Source organism: Amia ocellicauda, chromosome 7, assembly GCF_036373705.1.
Source record: "Amia ocellicauda isolate fAmiCal2 chromosome 7, fAmiCal2.hap1, whole genome shotgun sequence".
Classification (NCBI taxonomy): Eukaryota; Metazoa; Chordata; class Actinopteri; order Amiiformes; family Amiidae; genus Amia; species Amia ocellicauda.
Genome location: NC_089856.1, coordinates 44,764,846 through 44,787,900, shown reverse-complemented (window position 1 = coordinate 44,787,900; position 23,055 = coordinate 44,764,846). Strand labels below are relative to the sequence as shown.

Sequence of the window (23,055 nt, the reverse complement as noted above, 5' to 3'; positions counted from 1 at the left end):
TACATTTCCTCTGCCACACTAGTGATCTGACTGTTGAGATGGCCAAGAGATATACACCGTGTCTGCTGCAGAGGTCTGCATGAGAATGGAATTTTGATGCTTTGAGACGGGACCTGGAAAGTGAGGTCACTTAGCATGGCCTGGTAAATGCGATGACCTACTCATTCCTTCACTGTTGGTGTTTACTGAATGTTTGACCTCCTGCTCTGCTCTGCTTTTACTTCCTCACCATTTGGCCCTCAGCTCCAGGCATGAGGCAGCTTCAGGTCATGACCCCTGGGAGTGGGGGTGGGGGGAGGTAAACTTGGAAATTCCAGTCTCCATGGAAAATGGTCAAGTCCTGTATCTGTTTTGGCAGCTGGCAAAACACTATTTTGTTTCAGTTTTTTAATTTATAAATGATAAATCACATCTTATATAGGCTTATCGATCATCTATAAATGGAATTATTAATGGTTCCTGTTTTATAAACTATTTACCAATCATTTATTAATGACACCATGATATAAAGTGTTACCATTTCATTGTAGAGATCAAATAACCAGGCCCGAGACATTTATAACCATTTGAAGACACCTTATCATCCTTTTTATGAGTCCCATTAGTCACCTTTTAATGATAAAAAGCACAAAGAAGGTATGAGGTCAATTTTATGACTGTCTATTATTTTTTGGTGGGGTTTGCTATGGTTTACTCTGTTTTCTGCATTCTGAACCATATAAATCAAATCCTAGTTAAGCAAGTTGATACATAGCGAGTTGATATGTTTTCACAGTAAAATACCAATAATAAAAATGTCTGCTGTCAGTATTCAGTTTCCTGAATTTCTGAGTTACATGGCTTCTAAGTTACACTCATTAGTTAGGGGTCATTTGATGATATTTACTCAGCACAGGACATCAGCTTATATGGGTTAAATAAATCTGTATAACACTCGTTTACAGCACTTGAAATAGCATTACTGCATTTCTTTTCACAACCTGCCTGTAACATACTTAAAGCTCTCAGGGGCATTTTCTCATATTAAATATGGATTAGTCATTATGAAAACCATGTTATATGTACTCAGGTGCATTTGACTACAGTATATAAACATTCAACCCAAATCCTAACCTGTATAATTACTCTGCCTCCAAGCCTAATACGAAATAACTATAAAACTACTCTCAAAATTGCACAGATTCTTTATGATTCTCTGCATTTCCTAATTATACCATCTGAAATATTAAGTGACCATCCCCAATGAAATTAGCTAAGAAGAAAAATTTTCAAATCTGAAGGGAATATCAAGAGGACAGATATGAGAGTAACACTGTAATGCATTTCCAATGAGCGTCCATAAGAATGGAGTCCGATGGTAAATAGTTTCCCACAGAACACAAGTTGTTAATTATGAGAAGTCTGTGGGAGGAGCTGTGAGAGTCCCATTTGGATGCGATTTGACAGGGAGAGTGTTGTGGGTTACGGTTACTTCAGTTTCTCTTCCAAATTTCTCTATAACTTGAGACAGGAAGGAAGCTCTTAAAATAAGAGTTTGTTGCAGCCTTCATTTTCTTGAAAGGAATAGCTATTTCATAATGACCAAAATTGCTCAACTAAATACAATTTTGTTAATAAAAAATGTTGAATGATATTAGATTATGACAAGTAAGCAGATGTATGTATTATATTGTTGGGTTTATATCAAATATGAGGACATTTGGGTGTGATGGTTACTTTGATGGCTACCCATTTAACTTCATCCTTGGTTGTGCAGGGACCACTTAGGTTACTTTACGTAAGAATGGAAATAACTAAGAGATACAGGTGAGATTAATAGCTCTCTCATGAAACAGGAAACAATACTTCCTGCTGTTTCTCACACCTCAGTCTAAACACTGGTCTCCTTCTTTTTTCTCTGACACATTTCTCTGACCTTGAAGGAACCTCGTGGTGTAGTGCCGAGTGCACTGTGCTTTTCAGACAGGCCTGGGTCATTACTTTGCACTCTAGAAGTCTGTATGGGGAGAGGGATCGTGTTTGAACGTAAGTGGCAGGATTATTCACACGGAGGCCAGACTGCACATTGCCAATCAACCAACGTGGTAGAGATGGATGCAGACATATGCATCCCTGAAAACTGCATTGCCAAACACTCTGCTTCCTTCAATAATACAAGTTCACATCCCCAACAGCAGGGCTATACCTTCATACAGAGGACTTATGGACCTTCACTGTCTTCTAGGCTTCTCTTTGGAAAAAATACCAAAGGGGCTCATGCACAATTACTTTCCCATAAGATTTTGACATGGATTAACTGTGGTTTACCCATAGCTGGAATTTGGTTTGGTCCAGAGTAGTAGAGTACAGTGAAAGCATGCTAAACTAATAGAAAACCACTACACAACTGTCACAAAACCACTATCCTGTGAAAACATCCTATAGTAAATGTACCAAAGTAAACTTGCATATGGAGTCTTGGTTATATAAATCACTGAATAACTGGAGACACTGCAGCTGCTCTTACAAAAACATTAGGATCCCTTGCTGTGGTCAGGCAGCCCGTTTCCACGTTCAGTTGGTTCTGTGTGAAAAAGGAGACGGCAAATATTTAGCAAATTTCCACCACAATATTTCCCAAAGCTGAGCTCATTCAAACACCTGCACCGGCAAAATACATTAAGAGCAGACAGGTGGACACAGACACATGGCCTGGACTGCCAGAGAATCCCTCAATGAGAGACTGTTTATGGAAAGGAAAGTTGGTGCCAGCCTTTATTCGCCAGATGCTGTCATCAGGGCTCGTGCATTAACAGACTGGAACACCACCAGAGTGACTGGATTGCTTGGTTTCTTATTTATTTTTGAGAAATCCTGGATATAAATACAGTAGACATCTCCTACAAAGAAAATGGTAAGCATTAGTCATAGCCTAGGCTATACCAGTCTGCCGTCTTGGCACAGGAACCCATACAGCACATAGTCCATGAAATAAATGGGACACCTAGTATTGCTGTTATTACTGTTATTATTATGATTGAAGGAAAATTATACAATTGTATGTTTACATAGTGAAATCTTTAAGGTTGCCCTGTAGAATGCATGATGTGGAGAGATGAAAAGTAAAGTCTTTTAACTTAGTTAATTTCCATTAAGAAGTACCCTGCCATTTCCTTCCACTTCCCTTTAAATCAGACAATACTAAGAAAGGATCTGCTGACCATTGAGATGCTGACCCTACTGCATATTAAGCCGATTACAGGCTTATATCAAGGATGATTAAATTGAATGCCCCTTTTTTCCAACAAAGTAAGCAGAGGTATTTAATATTATATTATTAAGGTTTATATGCCCCACTTTATGGAAGGTGTGTGATCTCTCTTTGCAGCGTTGTCCTCATTGAAAATGGCTGGTGTTCTTGCGTGGCTTGCAGAATGCTAGGGTCTAATTGCGCTGGGCTAGGCTGTGCATACTTAGTCATAGCCAAAACCAGTCACACAAGAGTACGGTATAATTTGGGAGATATTTTTAAAGGGACCAATTGCTGTGCTGGTTTTGCCAAACACTAGGGTCACAACCAAGCGGGGATTTTTTTTCTTTTACTGTTTCTCAAAGAATGTTAACTATTCCTTTGCACCTTTACGAATTCCATAACTGTGAGGTGCAGCTCCTTGAGTATATTTTTCAAATGGTCACCTATCCTAAAAGCCATTTTCATAGAGGGGTATTGGAATTTATATACATGTCTTCCTCAACTGATTCACTCTCACTTGCCAGGGGAAGTACATACAAAGTGGTAGCCACCATTTCAGGCATTTGTCAAGCAATCTCATTTAGAAACTCCAGAGAGCTGTTCATCTGTGCAACCCAGCTCCCCCTTTCTCCTCTATATCGACTGCTGACACATCTGTTTTCTCGGGTCTGTAATGAGCCACCGGGTAGTCAGGCTGCGAACATTAATGGGAGGGTACGTGGTATGTGAGAAATGTCAACAGATTTGGAGCTGCTGTGGTGGTCGCGATTTACATTTTGGCCCACATTTACATGCCCCTACAGCAAGGCTACCACACTGCTGTGCTTTGTGGCATTGCACTGAAAATCACAGAGGACGGCTGTGTGCGCTCCACTGATGCACAGTGCTTTACCCTGCATGTAAACAGCTAACTTGCCCTGCTTGGTATTCTCTGGGTATACAGTCACTGTATACTGGACCACCCCGGCGATCAGTGAGACAAACATGGATAGAGATTGAGAGCAAAGACAAAATAGAAGTAGTCATTTTGTCCATCTGATTGGAAGCTTATAAACCAGCCCTGGCCCAGGTGGCCACAATCCTGTAGGCTTTTTCAATATTTTTTCTTCTCCAGCTGGAAACACAAGCAATTTACCAAATCAGTGGTTGGATTCAGTAACCGAGAGCTCTGGTGGAATGAAATACAGAAAACTATGCAGCCCCCCCACGGACTAAGGATGGTAGTGGCATGTTGTGATGGATAAGAAGGCAAGGGGGGATATCAGCTGTCACTCCTTTAACATTGTTTTAACCCTACACACATTACATATAATATAATGATGTGTTAATTGACAAAATAATATGTATCACAGGTTTTGTTTTGTTTTGTTCAAAGGAGTGCTGTCTCCCACATAGAAACCTCACATATGTATAATATTAATGCTGTATTGTAAATGTATTACAAATATATGAAAACATACATACATTGTACATACAAGAGATTTGCATATGGGCTTGCACCAAACCTGTATTTGTGCCCTCCGATTGTAGTTTCCTGGCAGAGACTGAAATATCTGTCTAGGTTGACTTTTAATGCCTTTTAGGTTGTTGAGTAACTTCAAGAGCTCAAACAAATCATAAATTCGCATTTTGATTTACAAATAGTAGAACGTGGCTTCAATCAATAAATGTATCCATGATAGGGTGCACATCTGTACTTTGCGATTCGCTGGGTAGGTCGAAGATTGAATTGTTGTGGATTTGAAAACAAAAACAAAGACCAGCTGTGCTGTATTCATCTTCTGCTTTCTCATTGTGCGTCAATTTACATAGTCAATTTGCAGTGAATTGGAAGTTTTCCCAGTATTTCTCCCATGGTTAAACTACACATTTACTTGACTTTTCCAAAGCTTTTCATGGTTTGTATCCTGGTTTACTAAACCCATTCATGCTTTGCTTTCCTACACTATACTACTGTACATTTTACCATAAGATATTAAAGTAAAGCTAGTAAAGCTTTGTATGAGTCAAGCTTTGAGCATTTGGGAGACATACAAAGAAAATTGAGACACCTCTGTTTTGTGTGCATCTGTGTATCCATCATGTAGTGGTTTGCTCGTAAATGGTTAATGGCCAGCGTCATTATGGTCAATCAGGTAGCTCGAGGAAATGTGGTCAAGCCAAAGTAGGGAACTTGCTGTTTGGGTGGCACTGGTTTTCGCATGAGCTAATCTCCAACAGAAGGCTATTTCCAAGCCATGATCTCAATCGACCCTGTGGAGCTCCGCGTCAGGGAGTGGAACATTTCAAAGTAATATTGGGTGCAGCATGAATGGGCCGTGTGTCTGCATCATAGACGTTTTCCTTGCGAGTGAGGCTTGCCTCTCCAGAGAGGAGATTAAAGGCAATCTGATGTCATCTGTCATCTGTTTTTGCTCTTGTTAAATTTATAGCTCCTGTGCTGGGTTGGGTTCTTACATTTTGAAATGTTGATCTTGCTAAGTGGCGAACTTTGCATTACCAGAACACCAACAGAACCCAGACAATGAGAGAGAAACTGGTGATCAGCTGTAATGATAAAAATAATGTCTTGCATGCATGGAGCAGTTTTCATCTTTGACGATTCCAATGATTTGATAGGCAGGAAGCGACATTCCTTCCACCTGACAGTGAAGCACTCTCCGACCCACAGGGCCCTTAATGTGATAAGGAATGCTTTCCCGTGTCACAGGCTTGGCACAAGTGTCTCAGATGTCAGAGATCCCAAACCATTTACTTTGGTCTTGCGAGGCCGAAGGGCAGGGCAGGAATTTAGAGACACAATGCAAGTGGCACAAGTCCGAGACTCAGCTCTGCAGCTGTGGAATGAGCTTCAGTTGGGTTGTGTCTTTGGCTGGGTACAGCCGCCATTTAGCCCTGCTGAAGATCCAAGTGCATTAAAACCTAAGATTAATGTTTTGCTGTGTTTTGGGTGTCTTTTCTAAAGTAAAGAGATCTTTAGTGGTTAGGCATTCTGTTTGTAGTGCAATCAGAAATTTGTATTTGGGCACGCATGCTTATATAATAATAATTATCATCATAATAAGTTTTGAGTGGAGAATATGATGGATTTTAGCTAGACAGGTCAAGAGACCTTCTCATCTTTGTAACCTTACACTAATATTCTTATGATATACACAGAAAGCTATAGCTTAGGGACGAGAAATAATTGCATTGATTTGGAAGTGGATTCATTATGTTAATTAGAAGTAATCTTCTTTAAAAGATAAAGTGCTTTTTTCTTTGCCAAAATTTAGTTCTCGAAAATGACTAAGGAGGTGGTCAGCAACCCCAAACCCAATTACACTCCCCCCACCTCATTCCCCACATTTCCACCCTCTCTTAGATTAGGAAGTCTGATGGTAATCTTGTGGTCTAATGCAACCACAAATCTGTAGTTTGCTCACTTACAAGTTTTACTGTGCAAGGAAAGGGGGCTGTTTAAATATGTGCAGATGTGACATAAGTACAGGTCTCCCGTTGACTGGTATATATTTCAGTTAAAATACTTTGCAGAGTATAACTGCTCAGTCTCCTTGCAGCTGTTTCACAATATGTCATATTCAAGGTGCAAAGTATTTTGTTAGTATACAAATGACTTCAGAAGTTAAGTCATATGCATATCAAGCAGCTAACCATTAAGGTTGATAGACCTTATTTTGTTATTATTTCTATTCGAGGTGCAAAGTATTTTGTTTGTATAAGCATTACTTATAGTACCATTGAAGCTAGAAGTGAGAAATATAATTTTTGATTTCATCCCTGCATTCATTTTCAGATACATATACTGTAAATTAAATAATCAATACAAATGAAAGACATTGGGCACAGATTAATATCACATTTTGTCCCACCTGCTAGAAAACTGTTACTCCTCCTGTACTCACTTCACTTTATCTCAGATGCTTCTCTTTTCAAACCACTATCAAGTTTGTGGTTTGTGATTAGTGGGTGGGTCACATTTTTGATTTGATCTGCCCCTCAATCTTGCATGATTTCTCTCATTCATGAACACATACACTTGTAAAATATAGTAGCTTGAATTATTAGTATACAATTGTATGTTTTTTTAATTAATAATGTATTAATTCTTATATATGTGTGTGTAAGAGATAATACCTTAAACATGCTTAGTATTAGAAGTTGTTTCCTAACAAGCAAGTATTGGTTTATTATGGATTCTTTAGATGTGCTTCATTGAAATGACTTCTCATTTCAAAGGTGGTATTCAGGTTATATTAAATTCAACCTTGAACTTCACAGGGCCTTATCCATAAGAGCATAAGAACAGTTATTTCTTCCAAAGCCTCCACCCTGGAAGAGTTAATCACTGCGGCTCCTATATTTTATGACTTTCCAGCTTGTGGACTCCAGACCAAAACTATGCCTGTATTTCAGGGAGCACAGGAAAGCATTTGCACCAGCTGGTGTCAACTCCACGATGAACAGACCAATAAAATATCTGGGTGAACTTTGATGAAGCCACTTTGATAGAGAATAACCCAGTCATCCTGTGTTCTGTAATTACTAAGCTATTAAATGTTTGTTTCAGTCACTGATATTGCCTGGCAATCTGACGTGAGCTCTTATATTGAGTCAGTACTTCTTAAAGGAATAGGTCATATCAGCCAACATTTTTATTCTATTTAATGTGGTAGAATATGTGGTGTAGGAATATACTTCAGCATATGTGTGTTATTACAGTGGGTTGACAAGCATTTTTTGATTGTATTTAAACGTTTTGGGATGATATTTTGGTCTACTACAGTACCTTTAAGGGGCACACGTGGCAAAATATATATTTTGAAACAGTTAAATGAAATTTAGTTTGATATAAAGTGCTTCTTTGTTAAGATTTTGACATTCCTACTTAGTCCCATTTAATTGTAATGTGTGACCAGTGTCTCTGTGCAAGACTTAATGAACTAGGAATAAACTAGTCCCTTTGACAAAAATACAGGTTTTCAGTATCTTCAGAACCAAAGAAGGATAAACAACAACTGGAATGATGCATGTCGGCATAGCCAATTAAACACAAAAAGCAAAAATTCCTGCTGAAGAATGTTTTGCCGATTTAAGTTCAAACATGCCATCTGGTAATTTTTTGCAGCAGATTGCATCACCTTGCTGATAGCATCTTGATCCGTCCCCTGCTCCATTTCTCCAAACGCAGTCTCCTAGTTTAGAAAAATGGCACAACCTTCATCAGACGTTGTTCCCTGTCTGCTTCTTTGTGTCGCTTTATTTTTCTGCAGCGGTGCATTCAGCACTAAATAAAGCATGGGCCTTCAATTGACCATAGAAATGCCTTTTTTTATATTTTAGAAACGTGGCTTGTTTTCAGATCTTGTCAAGCCAAGTTCCAGCGAGTTCAGAGTAGGCCACCAAATTGAGGGGGAACAAAGTTGGCCCCAGAAAGAGAGCACTTGCTAAATATGAAGTGGTTAGCCCACATGTGAGGGTAGATAAGGCCACCATAACAGTCCAGTCTAATACCAGGAAAGCACATGGGATAGGCATGGTTGTATGGCACTGACTGTTACCCTCACCGACTGACCACACTGCTTCAAATGACAGGCCAATCAGACCACTGTTTTTCACTGGATGACTAGTAACTTTTTCCAGATGCTTGCTTAAGAATCACAGTTCTTCCATAGGGGACAGTGTGAAGTGTCGAATTGATGGATTATGTTTAAAGATTCAAAATGTCTAGTTTATGCCACTCAAACCATTTCAACCTAATCAGTACTTGTTTTATGACTACTGTAATTTGATTGTTCATTGGGCCTTTGGGTTTGGTTGTCACTCCTTTGTCCGGTCCGGTGTCCATACAACTCATTGAGATTGGGATGACACAATAGCATTTTCCATACCTATGATGAAGAAGTGTGAAATGAAATGTACAAGAGGCAGTGTTTATATAAAACTAAATGTTTTACCACTGTATGTGCAGAATTATTCAACAATTCACTGAACTGGCAAGGGTTAAATGTTTATCTGTTCATCTGGACTGTAACTGTTGAAAGGATTGTGGCTTAATTACATGCTGTTTATTTTATTTCTGTAGAATTGTTGATAAGGATTTTGTGAACCAATCCTCAGTGTTCTGTAGATTTATTTACTAAAGCCATTCAGCCACTTTTCGGTCATAGATTGGTAGATTAAAGAGTGACATCTCATAAACCTTTTCCAGATGGTGGTTAGGTAGGTATCTCCATGCACCAACAATCCTGAAGTATGACGTGATTAGTAAGGATGTCAGCCAATGAAATCTGTACATTTCTTTAATGGTGCAATCTTTAAGATGAAAGGCCTAATGCTGAATATCACTGATGGTTTTGCATATGCAGTGTCTTCTCAAACTGAACTGAGACCATCTCTTCAGATTTCTTGGTTGTTTGAAAGGGGAGCTCTGAAAGTTCATATTATGCTACCAAACTAACCGAATTACACTCGGTTAAAAAACTAAATAAATGATGAAGCAAACAAACTAAAATAAGAAACAAAGTTTGAATACACCCTAAGTTTAACTAGCTGACTGTGTGAAGCCACCATATTTCAGAGGAATGCTGTTCTCAAGCAGATTGCAGGTTAAACCTCAAACTGCAAGACTGAACAATTCATCTTTCCGGAGCCCTCAAACTGTGGCGTGCCGAGATTATTATTTTTTATCAAGAACAAAGACACATACTTTTCAGGCCAGAAAATGTGGTGTACGGTTCTGACATTTTTGTGGGAATGCATAAAGATGTGTTCTCATGTTGAAAGCCCCTTTTTCTGCAGTTTGGTGGGTTTGATACCCACTGGAAAACAGAAAGATGAATACAATCATATCTATTGTCCCTTTTGGGGAGAAAAGATCACCACTGCTTTAATGCAGGGACAATCCTTAACCAACTGCGTCATCTGCTCAGTTTATAGGTTAGGTTTCTGCCTGCCTCTGTGACCAAGCTGAAGAGAATACCATGTTTATCTCTCCATTGTGATTGGAAATAGTTTTGTTATGAGCAATCCAGTTTGATTTATGAACTGAAAAAGATGACTTGCCGCAAGAAGAAATTTAAATGAGTCTTTTAGCTCCAGTCTGGTGTTGATGATATCATAAGTTTGGTCACCTCCACTGCTCCGACTGCTATGTCTCGTCTCCAATTCTCAATGCAGCTACATGCACTTCTTTCATTCTGCCTCTCACTGTATGCGTTTACTGTCAACCCTATAAGAAATCACGGGAAATCTCGGGAAAAAACACAGTCTGGCGGATATTGGCAATCCGCACCAGAGAGCAGCTCAGTGCCCCCACAAATGTGTGTGTTTGTATCCATGATGGTTTATATGCATAGAAGTGCATGCTGCACATATTTAATAAACTGTTCAGAGTTCAAGAGAGCATTTTGATATCAGATGGTCAGTTCCGTCATCCCGTTTGTACGTGGGCTTGATTTCATTGCTCTGCAGTGCACGGTTCAGTATACAGATGCGTGAACCAGCCAACTATTTTCATAAGCACCCTGTATAATAACACTGTTATTACACGCGTTATACAGAAAGCTAGCATACAACTTCAGACACGTTACAAAGTCTTGGAGACACAAAGGCAAAAAAGCTCAAGCTCTTTTCTCTGACAGCAGTAAAACCAGGCTATTTGTTTTTAACCTTGTCTTGAAGGATGTTCCTACCAGTTAGGCTACTTTTGCTGTGATTTTCTTTATTTCTTATGCAACACAACACTACTGGTCTCACAAGTTGCATCTGTTTTTAAACTCCGAAGTGTATCCAGCTAATGATAGAGCAGAGATTAGGATGTTTATTTGGTCTTATTTTCCTTTTTATAGGTATACTGTTCATAGAAAATATACGATGCCTGGGGTACAGATACACACACACACACAGGTATTTACTCAGCATGATGGCAATCAGGCAATGCATTTTTCTGGTCGATTTGTCTTACCCCCCCCGCACTTCCCCTATCCACAGTAGGCAAGCTTGGCATTGGGATCAAAGCTGGATTTGGCCATGCTGAGATGCTGGTTCTTGTAATGAAAGGCAGCAATTTGTGCATTTTTTCATTCTTTTTCTAGCTTTTTTTCTCCGGTTTTTAATTTTTGATTCAAGTTGCCTGCAAGGGAGCAATACTCAGCGATTTTTAGGCTGCCCTTGCTGCAAATTAAAGATCTGTCACAGCAAGCAGGGAGGGAGTTTGGCCCGGGGAGGTTTGAGCTTGACTTGTGTGTGCCACGTAGAGAGGAAAAAAAGCACTTAACTGTGGACTTTTGAACAAAACTTGTGGATTATTATTCTTCTTGTTTATTTTCTGTTGGAGATGTGTGGTTTTAAAGCAAATGTAGTGTTTTCTAACAGGCATCTCAACATTGTGTAGATATCCTTTACTACAGGTCACAAATCCTTGAGGTCCACAATATCCTGTCACTTTTATTTCCACCCAGCTCCCACTAAGAGATTTGGACTGATTAGTTGAACACAGGCTGTGCACTTTGTATCTAAATATTCCTTTTAAGTAAAAATGTGTACAAGACAGTTCATGTTAAATATGTCTATTTGATCAAATAGTTAGGCTAATTAAGTCATGAAGAGGTCCAGTCCAATAAGGGGGTTGAGATACTTACTTTACTCACCACTGTATTGGACGAAGACCCAGCCAAGGCCAACTCTTGGTCTCCAGCACTTTTAATGTTCCGAAAGGTCTACCAAGTAGTATTTCATAAAACAAGAACTACTGTACTGCCTCATAATGAGAGCAGAAATCATTACATTCGTCTGGACCTCTTTAAGGGACAGCCTGTCTTTTTATACATATAAATACAAACGTCTTATTTAGGGAGAAGAACCTAAGCGATGACAGACACGAATGTAAGAAGGTACATCTGTGTGGTGGGTGTGTGGAACAAATTAGTGGTTGCCGATGCCAAAAGGATCCTTTCCCAATCTAATATGTTGGCGCCCTCAGGCCCACTGTTGGTGTACCTTCTGTGATATTTGGTGCCACATCACCTAAAAACAACATGCGTCACCATTAGCTACAGTAGTCAGGTTTTCCAACTCATTCCTCCCAAGGTCTTGTAAATATGAATAGGACAGGAACAGGCTAGCCCCTAATAATAAAAAATGAAATGCAAGGCACCTAGTTAGGAATTGGACGTCACTCTTCTTCACACAAATCTGTACGTTGAATTGTTTTCAGGCTGTTCTGCTACTCCAACTGGGACGGAGCTGACTTTAAAAAATTGAATTTCCACTAGGATAACCGCACTCATTTCCAGGACATGGCAAAGTGCGTTCAGTATGAACTTCAGAACACAAGAGAAGTTATGAAAAAGTGCTCATTGTTTCTGTTAAGTGGCTAATAAAACCCTACAGTTTCATGTAGCTTCTTGAAGGAACCCAGATTCTTCCTATTTGTAGTACTAAACACAATCTTGTATTGTAAACACAAGTATGTCTATCGGCCCTTGTTTCATGGTTGCACATGAAACAGTCCTCAGGATGAACTTATTCAATCCTATTCAGGATTTTCTTAATGCTGAATCAATTCCCTCTCCCTGTAACTGAAAAAATATATCAAATTAAAACTGCTGGTGTTACACATGAGTAAATATTTTACCAAAATAACACATAAGGGCAAAGTTTTACTGAAGGAGATCATGATGGTGCCATGTGACATGATTTTTCCATTCCCCTCCACCTCTCTCCATGCATCTAAAGTCCTTCAGGTCCTTCATCTCCCCAGTCATATTAAGGACTGGGGAGGGGGGGGGGGTGTTGGTGAGAGGGGGCATGGACATGGAGAAGTAACCCTCAGGGATGGAAAGTCACCATTGACGTGGTGCGGGTGTTTGGGGAGGTGGGTTAATTTAATACCTCGTAAAAATTTTGAGGACGTTGCAAGTTAAGGGGCCCACGGGATTGACTGTGTCCTGGAGATCAGTGGGGCGCTGGAGTCTGGAGTCTCTACATCAAAAGAGCTTCCCTTTTTATTACATTCTAAATCCATTTTCAAAGATTGCTGAGTGTTGAGAACAGGGGGATAAACATTTTTCAACATGTATAGGGAGGTTATGGCTGGAAAGTGAGTGGGAAAGGGTTGAAACAGCTTGGCCGTGAGTTGACTTTGGTTGGGAAGTATTAGAATAACACTGGATCACTGCAATGCCATTGAAGGGGAAAAAGAAACGCAGTAGAAAGCAATTATTTTCCAGAACCTGAGTGTCCTTTCAGCCTATGTTTTCAGTTTGTGTGTTCAGCCTGTATGTCTCGCAGTGGTGTAATACAGTGTCTGTACTCTAGTGAATATGACAGACTGAGAATAATATCCATTTTAAATCTGGTTGGAAGGGGCTTTAGCATTTCATAATTTGTTTAAAATTACAACTAGGGTCTTGGAAAGAATGTTTCAGGAGTGGAGTGTGAAGTAGTCCTGTGACTCACCCCATCTCCAAATCATTCCCCTCTGCCTGTTTCCCTCTAACCCTGTCTATGTTACACATTCCTTTGAGATCAGGCATTACTCTAATGGCTCTTTTCTGAGCTCTCTCCAGGGATGTCCTTTGAGTAGCTTAATAATAGCTGTATTGGGACCACACTAAATGACAACTTTTGGGGTTATTGTTACTCTCTGTATGCTGTCTCTAGGTGAAATAAGTTGCAGATTTGGTTGTAATCTTTATCTCTGATGATACCTAAATATAGATACCATTTACAGCTTGCTGGAAGAACTGAAAACCTTGTAGAAAACTCCATTTAAAAATCTGCATTTAACATCATGCCCAAAATAGAACAAAAACTGTAAAGTATAGTGATTTCTAGCAACAAGTGTTGATTAAAACATTTACACCAGTAAATTGATTGTAACTCTATACTTTCTAGCATCTTTCCTTACACTCCTTAACTGAGCATCTATTGTACCGAAAACATAGGAATACTGTAATTCTTGCTTCAAGGTGTAGCTCACCACATTATGTTACAGCACCCTGGTAAAGCACTCTGCTTAGTATTACACTTTGATATGACTGTAAAGTTACTTATCACTGGCAAATACATAAACTGTAATGGTCTTAACTAATTTGCCTTGGACAAAAAGGCATTACCACACATAGATAATTCTGTGTAACTTTGAATAAATACCAGCTGATATTCTTTTTTGGTGTTGTTATTAAAGGTGGACATCTACAAATTACAAATAAATGTATTTCAATCTAGTGTGAAATATTAGTAGATAGAGTGAATAAACATGTAATAAATATCTGAATTGCTGTTGAGGAGTAGCTAGGAGAACAGAGCTGTGTATAAGGACGAGGGTCTTAGATTAATCATTATTGCTGTTCACAATCAACGCTTTCATTTAAACGAAGACCCGCTCCTCTATTATATCTCTATTATCAGTCATGGCATTCTCCACACCAAAGAGTAGACATTTCAATTCTTCTTTCCATTCTCCTCCCAGGTCTGTGTGGCACCCTCCCCCAGCCCCCATGGCACTCACACTTTTGCTGCTGTGTGTGCTCCTGCCATCGGCCACCCTGGCACTGCCCTTTGAGCAGAGGGGTTTCATGGACTTCAGCCTGGATGAACTGGGTGGGCTGGGAATGTTAAACGATGAGGAGGGATCTGCGGACGTCCCCCCGGAGCTGCCCATCTGCCCGTTCGGGTGCCAGTGTCACCTGCGAGTGGTCCAGTGCTCGGATCTTGGTGAGTGGTTTTCCTTCTTTTGATTCAGTTGTATTTGGTTTATGAATCTAGAAGCTACAATTTCTGCTCCAATATGGAGTTTACATTGACTAAACTTGGCTCAGATGGCCCATCAGCAGTGAGACAAAACATACACATACGTCCCACGATAGGCATTTGCTCCAGTCTGTGTGGAGCCCCTGGCTAAACGTGTAACAGTGCATCAGATTGCAATGAAGTGGATGTACACTATGGAGTCAGAGTTAAAAAAGGGGTGGGGGTGCCAGTTGAGAGAGATGTCACACAGACCAGCCTGATGATGTTGAACACTTTATCGAGCTATGAAACATAATCTAACAATCAGGCTGCAAATAATCTTAAAAACAATAAGGAATCTGCAATATGGATTTTTGGTAATGAAACACGGCTCAGTTGACCTTTAAAATATGATATATAGTGAACAACTGATTCATACACAACAAATCATATATTGTTATTGTTATATATATAAAGTAATTTCTAAAGGGAGAGAGAGAGAGAAAGAGGAGAAGAGCTAGAGAAAGTGAGAGGCGGAAACCAGAAAATGGCAAAGGAAAAGGGGACGGCGAAAAAATGAAAACAAAACAAATAAGAAAACAAATGCAACTAAATTGGTTAAGCATGTTACCTATGACATTGCTCAAATACCCCCTGCTTGTTTTGGATGGAGGGAACACAATCCCTCCCTCATTTCCTGTCCCTTTCTCCCCTGCAGAGGAGTGTTGTCCTCTCTCTGTGCTTAGTCAGCACCCTAGAATAGACACTGTGGAGTAACAGACACAGCTGCACTGTCCTCCCAGTAAAGGCAAAGCAATTCCTTCTCTAAATTTCCAAATCCATCTTTCTGAAGTCATCTGTCAGGGTTTCCAGATCCTGAACAGGAAGGAGAAAATCAAGGCCAACAAGTACTTCACACTCATCAATCAAACAAGGGCCCGACTGTATTTTATTAGTAAGGGCGGATTCAACCATGAAATGTGTCTTTAATTCCTTGCCACATTTGGTTTAAAGTTGGTGTAAATCTGTGTCATTCCAATCCCCTCACAGAGACCAAATAACAGTAATGTAATCACTAACTTGACTGTAGCACATTGATTAGCTGCAATGGTTTGAATAATTGAATAATTCAGGTAGGAAGGACACAGGGAAAGTGAAGCAGATATACAGATGACTGTGTAACCAGAAATTAAATATAATCCAGATCCAAACTGTTCCAATAAAGTAGAGGAAAACCATTCTTTATACAAAAAAGTTGAATATTTATTATTTTCCTAGTAACCGTCCAAAAAGAGCTGATTTGATCTTCTTTCCTTCCCTGTGTTCACACCTCGTTGTGTGTGTGGTGCTGCTTCCGGTCACTGTTCCTGCTGACATGATAATTTGCCACGCAGTCAAACACAGACAAACAAACAAACAAAAAACGAAATCCAAACCACAGCAGTTTCTCTGGCGTCGCCCTCAGCAGTTCCTAATGCTCATCCGGCCAGAAAATATATTCAGAAGCAGGTTTTATTTTTAGGTTCCCCTATCAGCATGATTGGTGGATAATTGTGCCAGCAGTGAAAAAGCATTAGGACAAGAAAGAAGTTCAAGGGTGAATCAAATTGAAAAAGCAACCAACAGAAACCACACCTTCCAGTTTAGTGTGGTTTGTATTTGTACCAAATCGCATTGCTCCACAGCACACCAGATTCACTATGCAATGGTTTCAATAGTCCAGGTAACTTTATAAGACTCCTGTACTGACACTTCTACCTTCAGACATCAGCATTATTAAATGGATCTACTTCAGATTATATTATTCAAATATTAAATAGTTCTACTTTACATTGTAGACCGAGAGACAAAGACCTTTTAATGGCCGCCAAAAAGGATCGGAAAAATTCAGTTAATGAACAAGCAAGCAAGCAACTACAATACAGAATTACCAGATATATTATAACTGTTATTTTTTTAGCAGAAACACTAACCCAGGACTACGTAAAGCAGCCACTAAGTTTACACATTTCAAAATCAGAAGGAAGTGAGTAAGAATATGAGAATGCAGTATTCTACTCTAATCCCATTTACCTAAGAGTAAGCATAACATACTGTGCATGAATCTAGGGGTAGTTAAGGAGAATCTCAAAAATTGGAGCCCACAGGATACCCAGGTATGAGGGCATATTGTGTCGCTTTTGCGGTCTGCTTATTTTTTATCATTAAAGTCACAGACGTTGAGCCTGTTCTCACTTGCTGTAGTTTTGAAGGACTATTTGGCTTTGGATAAATAGCGGCCTCTGAACAGTGGCACATCACCAATTACTTGCACGTGAAACAAAACTGATGAGTTACAGTAACAGAGGCTCAGTGTGGACACTGGAAACAGTTGAGTAGTGCAGACTGCTGTATCCACTGGGCCAGACAGACAGGCTTTTTCTGTTTTTGCTTTTTGTTTGTTTTACTTAAAATAATTTGTTTCCATTACCATTGAATACTGCATTTACTGTTGAAAGCCTGCTGTTTACAGGACAACTCCAGCATGAAACAGACCAGGCTTTTTAAATTGCCAGCAAATGTGCAACCAAACAAATAATAATGTAGACAGATGTCAAATTACCCAAGCTAAAGATGTCCACATCACAAACACACATGTTCTTTGGGTGACAAATACATTAACTCACCAATAAAAAAGCTACCATCCTAAAGATGTCCCTGTTTTTCAGTTATTTGATTAATTACTTGAGTGATCTAATAATCAGCATTTTCGTTCAATATACTCATAACACAAGCCAACTTTTGCTGGTTGTAACTTCAGACTCCACCCCTGTCTTGACCTAGAGCAAGGTTGAAAACCAGTGTGATTAACAGGACTCAATTCAGTCATTCAAGATCATTCATAATAAAAACCTGAGTGTCCTTCAGCTCCTCCAGGACCAGAGTGGCTTGACTGGAGCATGGGAGTGAACTGGACCTGCTTCATTGATCATTAACCAACATGTTTTCCTGGCATTTGGACTGTGGTCGTTATGGAGGGTGGCCTACAAACCAAGTGGACAAGGGCTGGAGAGATCACACCCTTCTCCCTCCATCTCAAGTCCCTGTTCCACGTTGCAAGGTTGTCCAGATGAGCTGGTGCAACGTGGATGTAGCTAGCAAATCTGTCTAATTACAGAGAGGCAAAAACACACACACACACACACACACACGCACACACACACGCATGCACACACACACACACATCCCAGTGAATTACCCTACATTTTATTCAAATTACAGCCTGCAGGTTACCCACAGCACACAGCCTAAGAACCAGCAAATCCTCACTGATCTTCATAACATGAGCCTTTATTATTTTTAACAATATTCATTATGTTTAACCGGCTGTGTGCTGGCTACTGTTTGGGATTTTTCTGGGGAATTGTTATCGATATGTGTTAGCATGAAACATCTTGCAAAGCCCAAGTTATACCACACGTGTAGAAAAAAAGAATTGTGGAATTGTGGAAAAGAAAAAAGTTTAATCCGGGGCTTTGGGTGAAGAAACAAATAATTAATTTGTATGTTTTAGAGCTGTTTTTTATTTCATGTGTGCTCATCCAAGCATCATCTGTATTTCGTCGTAGTCAGAGGATTTCTAGAAAACCCCAAGTGATTTTTTTTTTTAACCAAAAATAGATAACATTTAATAGGATGGTGAAATAGTATTTGTCAACACAGGAAACAGATGGAGATTTAAAATGCCTAGAGGGGTGACCCCAAAGCCCAGCTAGCATATGAGAGCTGTTTGGGGGCTTAAAATACATTCCACTTCTTCCTGGCAGCTGGATGTTAAAGGGATAGTAAATGCAATGAACAGCTTCTGATAATATCAGATTCGCTGAATACTCGGAAGTGCTGGGTACCATGTAGCTAAGACAAGTGGTTTTAAAAATGTATGTTTGAATCTTTTTAAGTTAAACACTAATCTTACAGTGCCGAAATCTTGATAAAATTGATATAATTGTTTGCTCTGTATCATATGTGTAAAGTCAGGAATTGATTATAAGACTATGTATGATTCATATTATTTATCAGACATACCTAATTCATTAACAGCTGGCCAATAATGTGCACCGTTTGGGGTTACACTGTGGTACATAATATTTAATCAAACCAGTAGTTTCTGATTTACTTCCATACAATTTAGTCAACATCAATTACATTTACATCTGACTGTGAGTACTGGATAATGTTTCAAACGATCACCTCTCCAACAACGCCTTCCTTCTCCTGTTTATTTGGCCTTGTCAAATTGCATGGTTTTAGTGTTTTATGTTGTTCAAATTCTCACGCCACTGCAACTTCCTTGAGATGTCAAGATTCCTCACACTGACATACTTTGCGCACACGTCTTTTTGAAAGCAAGAGTCCAGCAAATGATCTGAGCACGGACAAGACCTTTTTGTCGGTTTATGATCTTTCCTGCCCATGATAATCAGCAATCTCTGGTTATCCCAAAAAAACGTGATTATATTTATGGCTCCATGGAGCCTCTGTGAAATCAACGATTGCTGATTATACATAACAGAGCTGTACATCTTGTTTACAAACACTTGTTACAGATGCAAGACAAAATATTTTGTTTCTGTACAGAACAATATGTGAATTAAATAGACATACTCTGTGAAATGTTCTAAATGTTATATGAATTTGTCTATAGAAAGGCAATGGGTTTTGTGTTTGTGTCCTTATTCAAATCCAGCTTTCAGTGCGACATTACAGAAAGAGAGTTTAGGCACCGAGAACACATTTGCTGATGACTTCAGGTGTAGACTTCTTGTTAATTTGTTCATTATTAAAATTACAGCAACCTTACAGTGAGAATGCAAACAAATTGTACGAAAGTTTACCAGTAAGATAACTGTGTTTGTGTTAATCATAATTTGCTCAGTAGATTTGGAAGTGAATGTACAATTAACTGAGTCTCTGGTAATCTTACATTTGTTCTAAGTCTTTATGACATTATTATTATTATTATTATTATTATTATTATTATTATTATTATTATTATTATTATTTTTATTTCTTGGCAGACGCCCTTATCCAGGGCGACTTACAACATAAGTGCAAAAATACAGAGAAGTACAAGGCATCAATCATTACAAATTCAACTTAGCTAAAACATAGCAATTCAAAATAATACATTTTACAAATTACAATTACAATTTACACAAGTACAGTAAGAGACTTCCTACATCCTGGACAGTGAAAGCTAAGTGCTGTCAAGATGTAGGGTTACAGACGAGGGCTATGGGAAAGGGAGCAAGGAGGAAAACAATCAAGAACTCGAGGAGCATAATAAGCTGAAGTGCTATCTAGCAGGGATAGAGGACTAATATTACAAGTGCTGTCGGAAGAGATGCGTCTTGAGTAAGTGCCAGAAGTAGGTCAAGGACTCTGCTGTTTTGACTTCAGTGGGCAGGTCGTTCCACCACTCAGGGGCCAGGGATGAGAAGGAGCGGCTCTGGAGGAGGGAGAGTGGAGAGGAGGCAGAGTTAGTCTTCTGGCACTGGAGGAGCGCAGTGGTCTGGAGGGGATGTATGGAGAGACGAGTTAGTTTACAGGTGACCGATAAAGACCTTGGTGGCTCTAGAGTATAATGGCTGTGGCAGCCACTGCATTGCTTTGCGCAAGAGAGACGAGGACACAGAAAGCAAGGGATATATAGCACTGATGGGCAGAATGGCATTGCTATTTTGAGAACGTTTATAACTCTAAAGAGCCATTGGTCAGCATTAAAACATACCACAAGACTTTGCTGATCAAAGATAAGTCATGATGGTGGTTGCTTGGCCAACCCAACCCAAATCAGTGCTTTGATGGGGTGTTTCGAGAATGCATCAGATTCAATAGCTAAAGTGTCCCGATTTTCTTAATTATTTTTTTTACTTCTGGAAGTTTTGCAATCTGTAACTGTTAGGCGGTTAACCCAGTGACATTTAATGGGGGAAACAAAACTAGATCTGTCAGCCTGGCTGGATTGAAACCCTGCCAGAGATAGAGAGAGGGTCAATGGCTCTACTGGAACCACATCTGAGAAGTGCGCTAAGCCCAGACTGTGTGGATCAACACACAATGCGGAGTCAAACAACCCAGGGACTATGGCTATGTTAATGTCCAGTGCATTGTAAGGGCTTGCCAAATTCCCAGGGGATTTCAAATGACCTGACAAACCTCAAGGGATGAAGCAAGCCATTCCAGTAAATACGATTAAATAACCATCACACCGCTTATTAAAGCTATTTTCTAAGGACACTTGTGGTGCCACATAAAGCTTTCCTAAAGAATCATATCAAATATATTCTTCCCACTATTAGAATAAATTAAAATACATTATTTTTATATTTTATTAAACAGTTTACTTGATTCTTTGGAAAAACGTCGGTTAAATCAGTTTGTATCCTGAACGATTTTATTTCCCTCCCCTGTTATACACTTAGATTATATATTTTAAAACTAATTAGCATAAATGCAAATCAAAAACATTGTCACATTCTAATGCATTTATTGATATAATCTGACAGACTGATCAAAGTGAAAGCCAAATTCTGGCAATTTTACACAGCTGTGCACATTCAGACATCTATGTTTTGGATCCAGGTGCAAGTTAACAGGTAAAAAAAACCCCAGCAAATTAACTTGTTTTTTTACTTGCTGAACATGGCTTCTATTCTTCTGTATTTAGAGCTTTTTATGGGAAACCGTAAACCGTAAATCGAAAAAGAAAACGCAAAGTAATGTTTTTCAAGCCACAGTTTCCCTTGTTGGGAGTTCCTCGGAGTTTGGGTCTTGGTTAACTCAGACAGACAGGATGTGCGAATCACATCAAAGCTGTCTGTTTTGTTATTGCAAAATGTCTCCCTCTGTAAATGTTTTGGTTACATTAGTTCACAAGGAAATGGTCATGTTATGTCTTGCTTTGGTAGTTAACATTTTAAGAGGGACATTCTTTCAGCAATTTTGTTTGGGGGGGGTGGGCACAAAATATTGATCTTAACTGCAACTGAGTTTCTACACTAATTGGTCAGATTATGTGTGTAAAGGTGTGGTCCATGGGCAGGTTTGTGTGTGGGCACATATCTCACTTTCTATGTGGTTCCAGGGGCACACATACTTTAGCACTGCTTTTGAATGACATATCGTTTCCCTTCCTCAATACGTAGGCCCTTTCTTCCCTTATTTTTGGCAGTCACCTCCTTGTTAGCAAAAGCAAATTAATAAAGTATTTTTACATCAAACTTCACAACCTTCTCCACAACATGTACCAGCTTTACTGGCATGTACATCTGCACCCATGGGATCTACTCTGGGAATCGCTGGTGTGAAGAATCAGAAAGCAGAGAATTTTGGATGCTGTGTTGTGCGGATTGTGTATCACCCAGTTAGAATACAGGCACTGAAAGAGGCACGTTTCTCAGCACTACTGTTTTGACACACATACAAATGGATCCCATCCATCCATCCATCCATCTTCAAAACCGCTTATCCTGGTGAAATGTATCCCAAGAAATGAAAAAGAGACCTAGAAGACCTTGAACCCATACTTTTACTGGCTGGTACTTCGAAATCCATTTACCTGTAATAATACAGCTGGTAGTGTAAAACTCATGTTTTGCTGACACACACATTTGGGTCCTGCCACCACTCTGATCTGAGGCAACTGACAACATATTGAAAGCACATGGATGATCACTTAACACATCAACTGGAGGGAACAAAACAGAACCAATTAATCTTAACCATAAAAACGATCGTGGCCCCATTTCTGTCCTGGCACCCACTGACTTACAAGGCACCACGTTGTTCTCTGACACATCCGTAACTGACATACTGTAGATTCTGAGTGAAATATAAAACGCAGTTTTTTTTAAAGGGCAACACTACATGGCCTGCAGGTGTTTAATTTACAAGTAGGCAATAAACTAGATGTGGATTATGTTTCTAATTCCAACACATTTCACTACGTATACCATTCAAAATGTTTCCTCTAATTTGTTCTTGTCCAATTGCCACCGTAAACTGTAAACTTGTTTTGTAATTGTACTCACATTGTTAATGTACTA

The 23,055-nt window shown here is 39.4% G+C and overlaps 1 protein-coding gene across 1 annotated transcript in view; it reads left to right on the top strand.

Moving 5' to 3' along the window:
* The window catches only part of bgnb (biglycan b), a 34,278-nt gene that overhangs the window by 4,316 nt on the left and 6,907 nt on the right, over positions 1-23,055 (top strand). The window contains exon 2 of the mRNA XM_066709865.1: positions 14,709-14,953. Within this exon, the coding sequence (XP_066565962.1) occupies positions 14,737-14,953 (217 nt within the window). The 5' untranslated portion in view covers positions 14,709-14,736. The remainder of the gene's footprint in view (positions 1-14,708; positions 14,954-23,055) is intronic.